General features: G+C 37.6%; 1 protein-coding gene across 1 annotated transcript in view; it reads right to left on the reverse strand.

Annotated features, from left to right (window-relative positions):
• The window catches only part of LOC112627507 (E3 ubiquitin-protein ligase ARIH1-like), a 51,799-nt gene extending 33,277 nt beyond the window's left edge, over positions 1-18,522 (reverse strand). The window contains 2 exon segments of the mRNA XM_025389821.1: positions 17,101-17,168; positions 18,517-18,522. Coding sequence (XP_025245606.1) covers positions 17,101-17,168; positions 18,517-18,522 — 74 coding nt within the window.
• Positions 18,523-18,799: the final 277 nt, after the last annotated feature.

Genomic DNA, 18,799 nt, shown 5'->3' on the forward strand with positions numbered 1-18,799 from the left:
ATTTAGACGAGTTTATTCCTGGACTCTCCATTCTATTCCACTAATTTGTCTGCTCTTGTAGTTGATAAATTCTCAATATTTGACAAAGATCCCTTTATCATTCTTCTCTTACAGAATTTTCTCTGCTATTCTTCCATATTTGTTTTTTCAAGTTAAGTATAATCATTGTTAATTTTTTTTAATCCTGTGGAACTTTTACTACAATTGTATCAAGTAAACTGAAAGAACTGACTCTATAACATTGTCTTCCTAGCCAAGAACAAAGTATCTTTCAGTTTACTTAAATTCCAATTCCTATTCAGTCCTCTCAACAGTTTTATAACTTTTTTTCACTACGTAAATCCTGTACACATTCCAGTGACTTTATTCTCAGGCATTTCAAGTTTTTTGTTGGGAGAAAAGCTGAGTGTTGGGAGAGAAGCTGAGGCAGGGTTTGCATGTCTGCTAGACTTGATGGCTCCTTACTTCTAGCACTCCCATGATCTCAAGTAGCCACATTGTTTCAAGGAAAATGCTAAATCCTCACAGCTGTAAGCTCATTCGCTTGATACACCGCTTCCTTTCAACCCCCACATCCTCACCACCTGTTTCTTTGTTTGATCGCTAGTAAACAGCCTGGGCTCCCACAGCTCCAGGGTTCGCAGCCTCCATACTAGCCTTGGCTCCCTGGTGCCACTTTCTCTGGTCTTTTTTCATTCCTTTGACTCTGCTAGACGTCGTCGCCCCAACAGTCTGGTGTTGGGTCTAATCAACCCAATACTTTTACTGTCAATCTGAATTCCTCTGCTTTAGATAGCTTTAGTACTGGAGTTTGTAACATTTTTTAAAATAGCGTATATTGGAGTTGATAGCTTCTTTAAAAAAAATAAAGTCTCACTATGTTGCCCAGGCTGGTGTACAGCAGCTTTTCACAGATGCAATAATAGCATACAGCCTTGAACTTTTGGCCTCAAGTGATCCTCCCGCCTCAGCTTCTTGAGTATGTGGGACTATAGGTGCACACCACTACATGTGGCTTGGAGTTTATAGCTTTTTGATCCATTCTAGAAGCCACCAAATGAACTTTCAAATACTGCTAGGTATTTTAAATGAAATATGAGTGGGAAGCTAAGAATCCACTCATATTCTTGAGGGTAGTAGGCCTAGAAATCTTCTTTTATCAAAGTTTCATGTATTTGTTCTGATCTGTATTTACTATATGGTCCGTTCACCCCTGACTCCACAATCTTTATTTGGAAATTACTAAAATCTAATTTAGTTTTACTAGGAGTTGCCTGTGTAATTAATACTTAAATACATTTCTTATAAAAGTTAAGTAATACATTGATCATCCTTTTGGTTTTGGTTGCAACTTCCTAAAGCTCTTCCCAGTTGATTATAGTTTTATATAATGTTGTCACTACTTACTTTTTTTTTTTTTTTTTTTTTTTGAGACGAAGTCTCGCTCTTGTCACCCAGGCTGGACTACAATGATGCAATCTCGGCTCACTGCAACCTCCGCCTCCCGTGTTCAAACGATTCTCCTGCCTCAGTCTCCCAAGCAGCTGGGACTACAGGCGCCTGCCACCACGCCTGACTAATTTTTGTATTTTTAGTGGAGACAGGGTTTCACCATATTGGCCAGGCTGGTCTCCAACTCCTGACCTTGTGATCTGCCCGCCTCAGCCTCCCAAAGTGCTGAGATTACAGGCATGAGCCACCACGCCCGGCCCATTGTTTTAATATTATGTAGCCTTTCAAGAATGATAACTGTTTTTTGTCTCATAAACTTTATCACCTCCAATTACTCAGACATAATTCTAATGTTTAAATGTGTTCAATTGCTCACTTTGGACAAAATCCTTTCCCTCCTCAATATTCATATAGACATAGTGTTTTATTTTCTTGCTACCTGTTGCTACTGAGGAAGTCTGTGGCCAAAATAATTTTCTCGTTTTATTCTTTCTTTATTCTTGAACTTTAGCAGTTCCACCAGGCTTTATTCTAAGCATTTAACTTTCTCTTTTGAAATGTCATTTGGATATTAATTACCTCAAGATCCTTTAATTGTTAAGAATGTGTTTGATTTGCATCCAGTCTCTTAAGTTGTCCTCCATGTCTACCATTTGCTATTAACTTGTCCTTTTCCTGTCTTCCAGACCTATTTTCTGTAATGCCTGCTCTATTTCTTTCTATCAATGTGGTTTTCAAGTTCTACAAGATCATTATTTATCCTTTCTTTTTTTTTCTGTTCTGTCAGTTTCCTTTTCTCCTTCTTCTGTTGTTTTTCAGTTTAACTTTGATCCCTCATCTCAGAGTCTATGTTTAATTTCCTAAGACAAAGCTGATTTTTTCTAATTATGATTGTTTTATTTAAGACTACTATGCCTGGATAGTAGTCCAGGCATAGCATAGGCTGGATTCTTAGCTACCCACACTGTTTACCTGGGTACTTATCTGGAAGTTCCTCTGATTTGCTGGCTTCTATGTAAATCATTGCTTCTGAAAATCAGACCAAAAAAAAAGGAACTGACTCAGTGTGAAGCAGTGTAGTTGAGGTATCTTTAATGAGTTACCCAAATACTTCTCTCTGCTTCATTGACTTGAAAGAGCTGCAAAGCTTATCCTAGAACTGTGCTTCCCTCCTTGCCTGTAACCCTGCCCATCCTTTTCAGGAAATCATGTTGATGAAAACAAAAAAAAACAAGTAGCAGTGTGGTTTCTCCTTCAGTCCAGCCTCTCCTTAGTGAAGAAAGGGCACAAGCAGGGTATCACCCATTCCTATGGCCTATATTTGTCTACATTAAGATTTTCATATAGACAATTATCTGTCAATTTAAAGAATATTAGATTTAAGCGGTTTCTCAGTAGATTGTAAATTCTCTTCTCTCCAGGATCATTTCTGCACATTGAGTATATTTACAGAAATACAGCTGAGCAACCTGGCAATCAGACAACTTTTCAGAATATTTGGATCTTAATTTTTCATTTTACTTGCCTGCTATAGAGAAACATACCAAATAATATGAATTAAATTTCAAGGCAGGAAAGTTACAGCCTAAGAGCTCTTATGTCTAGTTGAGGAGAGAGGAAACGGGGCTGGTAGGGATCACCACTGGCTAGTGTTTCTTCTTGAATCCTGAGTGACTGTGGCATCACTGTTTGCCATTCTAATATTTATCTTCAAAGCTACTAAGTCTTCATACCTTATGAAGACCAACCACTACTGAAGAAGTACTAATTCTCACAACAGAATCAGAAAAGCAAAATGTTAAACCAACTTAAAGATATAAAGTAGGCTTTTCTATGCTGTATTTTTTTTTTTTTGGAGAGAAAGTCTCTCTCTGTCACCCAGGCTGGAGTGCAGGCTGACTTCATCTCAGCTCCCTGCAACTTCCACCTCCCAGGTTCAAACATTTCTTGTGCCTCAGCCTCTGGAGTAGCTGAGATTATGGATGTGTGCCACCACGCCTGGCTAATTTTTTTGTGATTTTAGTAGAGATGGGGTTTCACCATGTTGGCCAGGCTAGTCTCAAACTCCTGGGCTCAAATGATCTGCCCACCTCAGCCTCCCAAAGTGCTGGGATTACACGCCCAGCCTCTACGCTTATTCTTAAAACCATCAGAGTTCAATCCTCCTATCCTGTCTTTTAATGCTTCCATTATACATTTGCAAGTCAACTAGCTATTGCTATAAGCCTGAGGGTAAAAATAAACACACATAAGAAAATTTATTAAAAAACACATTATACATTATATGTATCCATGTATGAAAATGTATATACATGTAACGTTTACTTCTAAATGACCAAAAACATTTGTTTTAACACTCACATGTGGCAGTTTATGGGGATCAGATTGCAATTTCAAAATACTACAAGTCGCAATTATTCTATACCTAATAGTTCTGACAAAGAACAAAAATCCGTGATGCCAAAACCCTTCAAGAACTGCCATTTCAACCCCCAACCCCCCGCCGCCAGCCACATTAACCTGTTAATGATGTAGTTTTTTTCTACTTTTAGAATATGTACATTTAAGAGAAAATGTCAAAGGAGCAAAGAAATATCTTAAATTCATTTAAATCACACGAATGAGTAAGAACTGCCGTCACATAAAAAGCAAAAGTAACATGAGGTATGAAGATGACCGCCTCAAAACAGCAATACGGAATAATAAGTCATAAAAAATACTAAAATAAATAGTTTTCTCTTCTGGGGAATGGGATCAGAGCTGAGGGTTTGGAGCACTATGTTTCATTTATAACTTGGGAAACTATAGGACTTTTAAAACATCATGATCGTGTTACTTTGATAAAAAAATTTAAAAAGGATTCCTGAGGCAGAATGTAAGTTTACAAACAAATTGAAAGATACTAGTGCATCTTTTGTGGTTTTCAAAGTTATTCTTACAAAAGAATGTAAGATGACTGGCATAACTACGTACCTCTACTAGGTAAGTTCAGAATTCCCAAGAACCACAACCATCTAAAGGAGTTAAGGAAAGAAAACCTTTCTATCCTAAGGAAAGCTTTTAGCCCTCATGTTACCAAAAAAAAAAAAAAAAATCAAATGAGAACTCACACAAATCTGTAACAGCTTGCTTTAAAAGATTTAGGTTTCTTAAGCTAATCTCTGAAAAAAAATGTGTATTCTATGTAGTTTTTATAGCTAAATAAACTTACTGCTCATATATTTTTCAGAAAAAGTAGAATACTTTTTGAGGCTGTAAGATTTTTCTGATTAGCCTAGTTTTTTAAAAAAGGCATTATAATAAAATAAAACCTAAAAAAACAGCATTGTAATAAATCTCCTGAGTTTGCTTACTGCTAAGCAAAATAATGCTTGATAGAACAGCTACTAATTAATACTACTTCCAAGTGGCAGCACAAAAATCTGACTGCATACTTTATCCTTTCTACTTCTGAGCCAGGATGAAGGCAAGTGGATTAAAGAACTAACCACAGTGAAACAGATGTTAACATAACTCTTTCTAGGCTCGAATTCGCAAAATCATAACAGAAACACAATAAACTATGCCGTCTTCCAAAGGGATCCAATATCCATTTAATACAGAGAAACCTAAATACCCAAAAGCCAAGTGAACAGTAAATTGACCTCTTACTTCCCCCATCCAGCTTTTACGATAAAAAATTTTGCTAATCAAAAAGCTTTTTTAAATAATACATTATTGCTCCTCAAGAGTTTTAAAGGTAGATGTAAAACCATGAAGGTCAATAAAATTTCAAAAGAAAAAAAGGCTATGTGCAGTAGCTAGTGAGCCTATATCCCAGCACTGTGGGAGGTCAAGCTGGGAGGATCGCTCAAGCCCAGGAGCTTGGAACCAGCCTGAACAATATAGCAAGACTCTATCTCTATTAGAAATAAAATTTAAAAGATAAAAATAAAAGTATGGAGGACATTTACAAAAGAAGTTAATGACTATTCTTTTTCTAACACAGAATGGAGAACATCTCTACAATAGAGGCTTTAGAAGACACAGACACTGGTTTTCACAGGATGTTCCAGCCACACTTACAAACACGTGTCATCTTTACTGGTGGTTGTCTATGACTTCTGGCTTATGATTATTTCAATTTTACCAAATTCATCAAACACATACATCTGTAATTGGAGGTCCCTGGTATTTCAACAACTGTGCAGAAGACAAACTTTATAACTTATTTACAAATGTTCTCTGCCCCCAGCCCACCCCCGCACTCCCAGAACGTTCAAGATTGTATTACTTTTTCAAAAGAGACTACAGTCCCCAAAATGACAAGAACCATTATTTTTTAAAAACTATTTTTACTTCAAAGAAAACAAAGACAGTAGCTTTTTGTGTCCTCTTTCCAAATATGTGCATTAAAGGAAATCTACACCCTCTGCTTAATCGTCTTTTGCTCCTGCTATACATTTTTATCTAGAAAATAAAACTACTTGTGAATCATGCAACAGTGGATCTGATTCCAACTGAAGAGAAATATCGTTTCTTCAGGTATATAAAAAGAAATGTCTTTTTATTGTTTGGATAATGATTTTTCAATGTATCTAATGGAAGTCCTCAGGTTGTAAAAGTTGAAAGCCTATGAATCAAACAAGTATGTTTAAAAGTTAGCTATGTTAAAACAAATCCATCAAAACACAAGCTAGTAACATAATTAAGTTCCATTTAACATAGTTCCCTCACCTATTCAGCAACTATATGTAGGAATTATGCTAGTTAGTTGTAATGTCAATTGTTTTGAAGGAAAGAGATGAACACCTGTTTGTAGTATGACATGCTACTTAGCATGCAAGAATGGGAGAAGAATCCTAGAGAAGCACAGAAAACTAACTTCAAGAACTTGAAACAAGCTGGTAAACGTGGTTAGAATACAGAGAAGAAGAAGATACAGGAGGCATCAATTTGTGATGTACAGAATTGTACATGATGTCTACAGGCATAACCCCAGAATGAAGTATTCTTGACATGCTCTGATTCTGTACAAAGCTACAGCTCTTAAGATTGAGGCCTGAATAGGAGAGGGCATCCCAAGGAATATACAGTTATAAGCACAGACATACAGAATGGAGTGAATGTACACAAGGTTTTCAAACCCCAAATCCGGGGAGTATAGCTTTGATGTGGCAGAAACCACAAGGGTAGCAGAGGTTGCTCAAATAAGTTAACACATCTAAGTTAAATTTAGGATGGATTTGATATACTAGAGCCTATGAGAGAAGTGAGAAAAGCTGTCTTGGCAAAATGATAGGTTTACTTGTAGGTACAAAGGTACAAAGAAACTATTAATCCTACATGTCCAGAAAAAAAAAGCTGGACCTTTCCTTTAAGATTGATCCTTTTCTTATGTCTGTGTACATGTTTTAAAATGATTTTTATTTTGCAATAACACAATTCTAGAGAAGTACATAAACATGCAGCTTACAAACTGTTATTAAAAAACACCAGTATCCAACCACCACCCAGGACAAGAAATAGAACACTGCTAGTACTCTACAAGCCCCCCCGAAAAGTATAATCACTACCTTGTTTTTTTAAATAATTACACCATCTAAATATGCATCCTTAAACAATGTAAACCTAGTTTCAACTGTTTTAATCACTGCCCTGTTTTTTTTAAATAGCTACACCACCTAAATACGCATCAAACCATATAAACTTAGTTTCAACCGTTTTTATATTTTACGTAAGAAGAACCATATAATACATAGGTATTACTTTGGGTCCTTTTTTTTTTCCACTATGTTTTTAAGATTTATCTATGCTGTGGCTTGCAGCTTTTGCTCATTTATTTTGCCCTGCTGAATAGTCACTATGTCAATATACCATAATTATCTATCTAGTGTAATAGTGATAAACATATGGGTTGTTTATAGGTTGAAGTATGAACAAATACTGCTATGAACATGCTTATATATGACTTTTTCTTTTTTTGAGACAGGGTCTTACTCTGTCACCCAGGTTGTGGTGCAGTGACATAAAAACGGCTCACAGTAGCCTTGACCTCCTAGGCTCCAGCAATCCTCCCACCTCAGCCTCCTGAGTAGCTGGGACTGCAAACGGATGCCACCATGCATAGCTAATTGCTTAATTTTTTGTAAATACGGGGTTTCACTATGTTGCCCAACCTGATCTGTAACTCCCGGCCTCAAGCGATTCTCCCATGTTGCTGAGTTCACAGGCATGAGCCACCACCGGTCTTATATATGATTTTCAATGTAGATGTGCACATATTTCTTTCTATTGGATATATACCTGAGAGTGGAATTACTGGGTCAAAGAAAAAAACAAATTTTTCATATTTCTTTCTAAAGACATTTATTCTAACAATTTACCTCTAGACTCTGATTTTTCCACATATACAATCACATTGTTTGTAAATACACAATCACATTCTCAGTGAATATTAACAGGGGCCGGGCCCAGTGGCTCATGCCTATAATCCCAGCACTTTTGAAGACAGGCGGATTACTTGAGCTCAGGAGTTCAAGACCAGACTGACCAACATGGTGAAACCCCATCTCTACTAAAAATACAAAAATCAGCTGGGCTTGGGGGCATACTCCTGTAGTCCCAGCTACTCGGGAGGCTGAGACAGGAGAACTGCTTGAACCTGGGAGGTAGGGGGTTGCAGTGAGCTGTGATCTCACCACTGCACCCCAGCCTGGGAGACAGAGCAAGACTCCATCTCAAAAAAAACAAAAACCCCCAAAAACACAGGCATTTCTCTTATGTTATATTTTAGTTTCATTTTTTGATGTTCTATTGGCTAGAATCATTTCTAGAATAATGCTGAATTGAGCTGGAGATACGATATCTGCATCTTGAACTCCCAACTAAAAGGAAAATCTTTCTAACATTTTGGTGTATAAACCATGATTATCTCCTACAAATGTTTCTATAAGATTTATGAGGTTAACAAAGATCTAGATTGCTAATAGCTTCTTTTTCAAATCATGAAGCAAATGCTCCTTGGCATCTCTGAAATGTTTTTCTCATTAATTTGTTCAAGTGACCAATCATACTGAATTGTTTCAGGTTAAACCAACCTAGCATTCCCAGGATTCAGCTCAGGTGGCCATGCTGGGTTACCCTCCTTTTTGTATATGTACTGCTGAATTCAATTTGCTAATATTCTGAGGTGTTTCTGTGGCTCCAGTTTTTGTTTTGTGCGCTTGTATGTGTGTATGGTTTTTTTTCTATCTATGTACATGAGACAAACTGGTGTATAGTCTTTCCTTGGGTTTTGGTATAAAGGTTATGATATCCTTATGAAGGCAGAAGATCCTAGTTTTCTGTTCTTTAGAAGAATATACGGTTGAAGTTACTGTCATATTAAATGTTATGGTAGAACTTTCCAGTATAACCATTTGAACTTCAACTTTTCTTTATAAAAACATTTTAAATTATGGATTTCATTTCTTGATAGTTAATAAGGATACAGGTTTACTATTTCTTATGTCAGTTTTGGGAAATTGCCTATTCTAGGAATCTACCCATTTCATCTATCAAGTTTGAACAGCTGTCCATAATTTTAAGAGTTTTGTTTTTTAAGCCATCCACAAGATTCTAGTGATATTCTTTTTTCATTCCTGATATTGGTTATTTAGGCTCTCTCTTTTTCCTAACCTCATCAAAGTGTCAATGTTATCAGTCTTAAAAAAAAAAAATCTTAGGGCCCTTCTACTGCATGTTTTCTATTTTATTAAATTCTGCTCTTTCTTTCCTTGTATTTTCCCTATATTCATTTTGTGGAGGAACACAGGGGTCACTGAAGCTACGACTACTTACATTCCACATTTCTTTTCATTTTCCAAGGGAACTGAAGGAGGAAGTAATGGAAAGGGACTGGGCACTGTGATTGTTTGAACTTCTCAGGTGATTTTAATGGGCAATCACTTTAATAGTTTATCAGTCAATTCTTCTGGGTTTCCTAGATTATACACTTTACATATAATTTATCTTCCTTTCTAGTTTTTATGTCACTTATTTAATTTTCCATGTATTACGTTATTTATCAGAACCTGCAGAACCTTTACATGTATTATGTTATTTATCAGAACCTCCTTCAAATGGTGGTGACAGTCATAATCCTTGTTCGATTAAACGGGCATGCTTCTGATGCTTCAACATTAAGTATAATTTTATTGTAGATTTCAGTTGATACCTTTAATCAATCTGAGAAATCACTTTCTCAGTTTCCTAAGAATTTAGTTTTCACTAAATCATGAGTTAACGCATACTTTTATTAAAATGCTCAACTGACATTTATTATGAATATCTTTGGTTTATCTTCATTAATCTGTCAATGTTGTAAATGTTATAAATAAAACAATTTTCCCCCGGTGATCATCTGTTCTTGCTTTCTTAGCAGAAATCTCACTAAATTGGCTAGGCACTGGTGGCTCATGCCTATAATCCCAGCACTTTGGGAGGCTGAGGCTGGCGGATCACTTGAGGTCAGGAGTTTGAGACTAGCCTGGTCAACATGGTGAAACCCCATCTCCACTAAAAATAAAGAAAAAAACTAGCCAGATAGCGTGTCACGCACCTGTAGTTCCAGACACTTGGGAGGCTAAGGTGGGAGAATCATTTGAACCTGGGAGGTGGAGGTTGCAGTGAGCCAAAGTCACACCACTGCACTCCAGCCTAGGTGACAGAGTAAGACCCTGTCTCAAAAAAAAAAAAAAAAAAAAAAAATCCTACTAAGAGTCATTGATTCAATTAAGTATTATTTTATTTACAAATTCAATAGCTATGTTCATAAGTATCATTTTCTCATACCGTCTTTGTCAAATTTTGGAACCAGGTTATTCTGATCTGGCTAACATGAATTAACGATGTCCTACCATTTTCAATGTTTGGAGATAATTTTCTACAGGGACTGGCAGTTCCTTGAACATGTATTAGAACTTACCCATAAAATCATCCAGTACTTTTTGGGAAAGGAGTGGAATCTTTTACTATATTCATCATATTTTTCTGACTATTGGTTTAGTCTATTTTTCTACTTCTTTTTGAGGGACAACTTAGGTAATTTCCATTTCTAAGCTTTCAAATGTATGTAAAAGTGGGCCAGCATGGGCCGGTGCAGTGGCTCACACAGCACTTTGGAAGGCCAAGGTGGGTGGATCACTTGAGGTCAGAGTTCCAGACCAGCCTGGCCAACATGGAAAAACCCCATCTCTACCAAAAAAAATACAAAAATTAGCTAGGCATGGTGGCGCACACCTGTAATCCAAGCTACTCGGGAGGCTGAGGTGAGAGAATCACTTGAACCGGGAGGCAGAGGTTGCAATGAGCAGAGATTGCACCATTGCACTCCAGCCTGGGCGACAGAGCAAGACTCCATCTCAAAAAAAAAAAAAAAAAAAAAAAAGTATGTAAAAGTAGTACACAGTATTTTTCCTACCTCTAATTATGCCTTATTATTCTCAATATTGTGTCTTCTCCCCCTCCCCCAACACATTTGCCAATGGTTTATTTCCTCTTTAAAAGAAAAAAAGAACAACTTTATTTTTTTTAGAGCAGTTTAAGGTTCACAGCAAACATGCACAGAAGCTACAGCTTCCATAAAACCCTCCCCCAACACACACACATAGCCTCCCTATCAACACCCCACACAGAGTGGTATATTCGATGAACCTACATTGACACACCATTGTCACCCGAAGTCTGTAGTTTACATGAGGGTTCATATTTGATGTTGTACATTCTATGGGTCAGGACAAATGCATAATGATATGTATCTACCATTACAGTATCATACAAAACAGTTTAGCCAACCCCCACCCCCCCCAAAAAAAAAACTGTGCTGTTGACTATTCATCCCTCCCTCTTCACTAACCCCTGGCAACCCCTGGCAATCACTGATCTTTTTTTTTTTTTTTTTTTAATACTTTAAGTTCTAGGGTACATGTGCACAACATGCAGGTTTGTTACATATGTATACATGTGGCATGTTGGTGTGCTGCACCAATTAACTCATCATTTACATTAGGTATACCTCCTAATGGTATCCCTCCCTGCTACCACCTCCCTATAATAGGCCCCGGTGTGTGATGTTCCCCTTCCTATGTCCAAGGGATCTCACTGTTCAATTCCCACCTACGAGTGAGAACATGCAGTATTTGGTTTTCTGTTCTTGTGATAGTTTGCTGAGAAAGATGGTTTCCAGCTGCATCCGTGTCCCTACAAAGGACACGAACTCATCCTTTTTTATGGCTGCACAGTATTCCACGGTGTATATGTGCCACATTTTCTTAATCCAGTCTGTCACTGATGGACATCTGGGTTGATTCCAAGTCTTTGCTATTGTGAATAGTGCCGCAATAAACATACGTGTGCATGTGTCTTTATAGCAGTATGACTTACGATCCTTTGGGTATATCCCCAGTAATGGGATGGCTGGGTCAAATGGTATTTCTAGTTCTAGATCCTTGAGGAATTGCCACACACCACTGATCTTTTCATTGTCTTCATAGTTTCGCCTTTTCCAGAGTGTCACATAGGTGGAATCATACAGTATACAGTCATTGCAGATTGGCTTATTTCATTTAATAATACGCATTTAAAGTCCCTCCATGGTTTTTCATGGTTTGATAGCTCATTTCGTTCACACGGAATAATACCACACTTCTGGATGTACCACCGTTTACTAATCCTTTCATCTACTGAAAGACAACTTGGCTGCTTCCAAGTTCTGGCAATTACGAATAAAGCTGCTATGAACATCCATGTGCAGGTTTTTGTGTGGACAGTCTTCAACTCATTAGGGTAACTATAAAGAAGTGTTGATTGCTGAGTTACATAGTAAGAGTACATCTTGTCTTGTAAGAATCTGCCACACTGTCTTCCATTTTGTGGCTGTACCATTTTGCATTCCCACGAGAAACGAATGAGAGTTCCTACGGCTCCACANAGCTGGAATAACAGGTGTCCATCACCATGCCTGGCTATCTTTTGTGTTTTTAGTAAAGATGGGGTTTCACCACTTAGGCCAGGCTGGTCTCAAACTCCTGGCCTCATGTGAGCCACCTGTCCTGGCCTCACAATGTGCTGGGATTACAGGTGTGAGCCATGGTGCACAGCCCAGTTTTTTACCTCATTTTTTTTCTAATAAAAACCCTTAAGACTGTAAATTTCAGCCACATCTCGTATTTGTATTCTCATTATTTAATTCTAATTATTTTAATGTAAGAATAAACAGAGAGATAAAGCAAAAATTATACCCACAAAACAAGAATAAAGTTATTAAAAGGAACAAGATGGCCACTGTTGAATAAACAATTCAATACGGCTATAAAGCAGAATGGATGCAGGAAGAAAAGCAAGATAAACTGAGGAATTTTCACAGAACAAAGTCAAAAACAAAGATGAATACAGTCACTGGCACTTGGCCAAGGGTTGGGGGTGGGGAGATGAATACAGAAGTTATTTTTTAGAAAGTTAGAAGACATGCTGGGTGCAATGACGCACGCCTATAACCCCAGCACTTTGGGAGGTGGAGAGGGGCAGATGACCTGAGGTCAGGAGTTTGAGACCAGCCTGGCCAACATGGTAAAACCCCCTCACTACTAAACATACAAACATTAACCGGGCGTGGTGGCGGCTGCCTATAATCCCAGCTACTCAGGAGGCTAAGGCAGGAGGATCCCTTGAACTCACAAGGCAGAGGTTGCAGTGAGCCGAGATGGCACCACTTGCACACACTCCAGCCTGGCTGACAGAGGCGAGACTCCATCTTGAAAAAAAAAAAAAGTTAGAAGACATGGAAAGAGATCCAGAAGTTTCAACACGGATCCAGGAATTCCAGAAAGCATCAAGAGAATGGAGAAAAGATATGCTGAACAAGTAACAGCTAAGAATTTCCAAAACCAAAAATATGAATTGTCCGACTTAAAGGGCTCAACTGTTTATGTTTTCAAAACTCACATCCAGAAATATTACAGTAAGTTTCAGTACATTAAGAGTTTCTCTTAAAGGACTCAAAGTTTGTCACATATGAAACAATTTATATTACAGGATATATTCTAGAGGAAAAACAGAGTATTTACAAAAACAATAGTGGTATGCAAAAAGCAAGTTAGCCAGAAAAGGGGAGGAGGGGTATTATATACATAGATAGTAAAAACGCTTACAATCGAATAAAAAATTCAAATATCAACTGGGCACAGTGGCTCATGTCTGTAAGTCCAGCATTTTGGGAGGTCAAGGTGAAAGGATTGCTTGGGTCCAGGAGTTTGAGACCAGCCTGGGAAACATGGTGAAACCCTATCTCTACAAAAAATACAAAAACTAGCTAGGTATGGTGGTGTGTGTCTGTGGTCCCAGCTACTGGGGTTGCTGAAATGGAAAGATTGCTTGAACCCAGGAGGTCAAGGCTGTACTGAGCCGAGATCTCACCGCTGCACTCCAGCCTGGGTGACAAAGTGAGACGCTGTCTCAAAAAGAAAAGAAAAAAAAAAATCAAACATCAACTTATCAAAGTGATAAGGAAAAGGAAAGGACAAAGAAAAAATTTATGCTACACTTTTTGTCTTATACAGAGGATGGATTAAAACTTCAAGTATATATTATTATAAACTTTTATATAGTTTTCAGTATGCACATACAAATTGTAAAAGTGACTAGAAAAACTGAAATAGAATACATATATAACTTTGAAATTATTCGAGAAAAAGGAAAATCCGATGAAGACAACAGAATAAGAGAGCAGAAAACATAATAAATATAAAGCACAACTTAAAATGACAGTAATTTAATCTAAACATTAATTATAAAACATGAATATGTTAATCTTGGATATTAAAAGATAATAGTTTTTTCATTCAGATTCTTTTAAACATCACCTACATAGTACTTACAAAAGAGACTCCTAAAACCAAATAACCCAGAAAGGTTGAATATTTAAAAAATGGAAAAGATACATCTGTCAAATGTATTAAAAAACGAAAAAAAAAGTGTAGCAGTGCTAATAGCAGACAGCACAAAATATGATGTGAAAATCATTAAATGAGACAAAAAGATATTGCATATTGATTTTAAAGACACTGTTTAAAGACCGAATTAAATCTTTTAGGTACCAATAGCTTATCTACAGAAACTACAAGGAGAAACTGAAACATTCACATACTCAGAAGTTTCCCAGAAACCTCCTTTTAATTTTAAATTCACACTTATCACCTATTTTTTTAGAGCAGTTTAAGGTTCCCAGAAAAACTGAGCAGAAGCTACACTTCCCATATTAAGTACAAAATTTAGTACATTAAGTACAATAGTACATAAATATTCAGTACAATATTGAATGGAAAAATATTTTCAGCAATGTTATAAGACAAAATTCAGAACGTCTTGGAGATACATTAACATGAGAGAAACTTGGGTAAATCAGTGTTAATTCATTAGCGTTTCAGAAGTAAACGATAAAAACTCTTTCTCCTAATAGAGGTGTCATAAAATAAAAAAAACCTGAGAGTAAATGTTACCAAAATTAAGAAACACCACTGACGTCAAAAAATATGGTCAGGGCTGGGCGCAGTGGCTCACACCTGTAATCCCAGCACTTTGGGAGGCTGAGGGGGGCAGATCACCTGAGGTTGGGAGTTCGAGACCAGCCTTACCAACATGGAAAAACTCCATTTCTAATAAAAATACAAAAATTAGCCAGGCGTGGTGGAGGGCGCCTGTAATCCCAGCCACTTGGGAGGCTGAGGCAGGAGAATCACTTAAACCCAGGAGGTAGAGGTTGCGGTGAGCCGAGGTCACGGCATTGTACTTCAGCCTGGGCAACAAGAGCAAAATTCCATCTCAAAAAAATCCAAAAGAAAACAAACAAACAAAAATATGGTCAGAATGCATAAAAAGAAACATCGAACTAGTTGAACACATTATCCTTCATGATCCGTGGGAAAGCTTTATACAGTATGTGTTTGTTTTGTTTTGAGATGGAGTCTCGCTCTGTTGCCAGGCTGGAATGCAGTGGCGCGATTTCGGCTCACTGTAACCTCTGCCTCCCGGGTTCAGGCAATTCTCCTGCCTCAGCCTCCCAAGTAGCTGGGACTACAGGAACGCACCACCATGCCCAGGTAATGTTTGTATTTTTAGTAGACACAGGGTTTCACCATGTTGCCAGGATGGTCTCAATCTCTTGAACTTGTGATCCACCCGCCTCAGCCTCCCAAAGTGCTTGGATTACAAGCGTGAGCCACCATGCCCGGCCTACAGCATGTGTTTAAGACATAAGTTTTGAAGTCCAACAAACCCGTGTTTGAGTGCTAACACCTTGTGTACAAAACTTAGATAAAAAATTGAAGCTTCCAACCTTAGTTTCCACATTAAATGGGGATAATAGTTTCTAGCCTCATAAAGCTATCAGGAGGATAAAATAAAATGCTTGATAGAGAGCTCAAAAATTGATAGTTATTATTGTTACTATTAAATTATTAAATTGTAATTGAATAGTAACAATAGATTTTATTATTTACAATGTAATTTAATAGATGCAAGGTGTATGAAATGGGGTATTATTTAATATGTTTTATGAAGTATTCTCTGAATTTTAAAATCAAATGAGAAATACTTTCCATTTATTTATATAATATATGGATTCTCAGTTCCCAACAACTAGTTTCAATATTTTATTAAATTTAGAATTGATAATGAAATAAATATAAGTTGTCAACCTACCACCATTAACAAGTGTCCCAAATTTCCAATCTAAAGAGCAGAACAAGGTTAAGAATGACATTAATACAGTCATTCTCCAGTCCCACTAATTTCTTCTCTTTTAGAACTATAAAGATTTTCAGAAAGAAAGTATTTTTTAAAACCCAATGGAACAGAATCCTGCCCCAAAACCAGAGAACTAGTCCAAGCACCTGATCTGGTGGCCAGAAAAGCCTAAGCAACTTTTCAATTTTGCTTCTACTGAATAAATGTTACTAATGTGCCTGACATAGTTTTTTTGTTTTTGTTTTTGTTTTCTTTGAGATGGAGTCTCGCTCTGTTGCCAGGATGGAGTACAGTAGCACGATCTCTGCTCACTACAACCTCTGCCTCCCAGGTTCAACTGATTCTCCTGCCTCAGCCTCCTGAGTAGCTGGAACTACAGGCACACACCACCACACCCAGCTAATTTTTGTATTTTTAGTAGAGACGGCTTTCAGCATGTTGGCCACGGTGGTCTCAATCTCTTGACCTCATTATCTGCCCGCCTCAGACTCCCAAAGTGCTGGGATTACAGGCGTGAGCTACCATGCCCGGCTGAGCAAGAAATCTTTTTAAGTAATTAAAGGAGGATCTTATTCATATACTCCAAGAATGTTATCAGGTGCTTTCTTTCTCTACCTGCTTTTAGTTCTTGGTACCCAAGAGGATATATGTAGAAGATACTGAAGCACCACCCCCAAACACACATACTCCCAAATAAAAAGAAATATTAAGCCTGGATTCCCTAACATTAAATTTACTGCAAACTTTACAAAAGGGGAATACAAGAAATTAAAGCAGTCACTAGTTGCATACATTAATCAATTCCCTTACTTGATTCTTATAAATTCGGTTCAACAGGCTTTCTGTGTTATTTCTAAGCACAAAGCCGACGATATAGTTCCTTACCTTTCCATTAGCTTCTCTTGATCCCAATTGAAGTGGCTAAGGAGTATTCTTGTGATAGTTGCTGGATTCTAAAGAAGGAGGGGAAAAAAAAGTCATTTTAAGGTAATACCACTTCATTGACATTTAGTGAACTCCCAGGTTGAAGTTAAATTTCCATAATACTCTACCCAAATTTCCATCCCTAGGGTATTTCTTTATTCCTCTAAGAAAATATATTTTAATGATAAGATCAAGACTATTTAAACATAGTCTGCCACACTACTATGTCACGTTTCTTTAGGATTCAAAATAAGCCAAAAAGAAATTACACAGAAAGTAAGTTAGGCGCTGTCTTAATCGCAAAAAAAATAATTTCAACACACCGACACATCAGCACACTAAATGTAATCAAGGCAATTTTTAAAAGAAAATTTCCAACACTCAGACACGATCGCATGCGCCTATAGTCCTAGCCACTTGGGAGGCTGAGGCAGGAGGATCTCAGGCCCCAGAGTTCGAGTCCAGCCTGGGCAACATAGTTAGACCCAGTCTCTTAAAAAAAAAATCATTTAATACCTTATGCACTGAATAGTTCAAATGCGTTCAAATCACTTTTAAGTTATGGGCCGGGCGCGGTGGCTCAAGCCTGTAATCCCAGCACTTTGGGAGGCCGAGACGGGCGGATCACGAGGTCAGAGATCGAGACCATCATGGCTAACCCGGTGAAACCCCGTCTCTACTAAAAAATACAAAAAACTAACCGGGTGAGGTGGCGGGCGCCTGTAGTCCCAGCTGCTCCGAAGGCTGAGGCAGGAGAATGGGGTAAACCCGAGAGGCGGAGCTTGCGGTGAGCCGAGATCCGGCCACGGCACTCCAGCCTGGGCCACAGAGCGAGACTCTGTCTCAAAAAAAAAAAAAAAAAAAGAAGGATACTTCACAGATATTTAAGCAAAATTTAAAAATACTGTACCACATAGTAGTTTACAAGGTAAACTTTTAGGCTGCTATTTCAAGAAGGAAAAGTTACCACTATGAAATAAAACAAAACCAAAGTTTACTGCCTTATCATTCAATGCTGTCACAGATATCTCCATTTCCCATAAAACTAGTGAGCTTACTATTTGTGTACAAATTTTAACTCAAAATGCAATGGGGCCTAAGAAATCAGCAAGGCCTGACTCAAAGATATGAGAGCTAGTTACAATAGCAGAAGTGGAACCCAAACATGGATCTGCTTATTTGTGTCTCATATATAATTTTACTACATCAAATAACCTTCCAAAAAAGATCTCTGTGGACTAAAAACACTTTACTTCACCACAGGCGGGCCATAGTTAGCTACAGATTTAAAGTAAACTCGTATAAAAATAGTGCCATGAAAGAAATGTATGTCAATTATTTTCAACAGTACCATTTGTTACAGAAAAATTTACTCACATGCATACTCCCTTCCAAAAGCCAAAGATAGGGATACTCACTTACTCATCTTAGTACATTTTGCTAATCTATCTAGGTATTCCTTACTTCTTTGGACTCACACTCCCCTAAGAATCTGTCTTTAACAGAGCACTGCAGATAGACGCCACCCATCTATAAGAGTTAAGATGTGAAAAGAAATATTTTAACTGATCCTAAGTTATACATATGTTTGTAGAGAATACAGAGACACTGTCATCTCCAGCTTTCTTAGAAATGTGATCTAAAACTTTTTTTTTAAAGA

Source organism: Theropithecus gelada, chromosome 7a, assembly GCF_003255815.1.
Source record: "Theropithecus gelada isolate Dixy chromosome 7a, Tgel_1.0, whole genome shotgun sequence".
Classification (NCBI taxonomy): domain Eukaryota; kingdom Metazoa; phylum Chordata; class Mammalia; order Primates; family Cercopithecidae; genus Theropithecus; species Theropithecus gelada.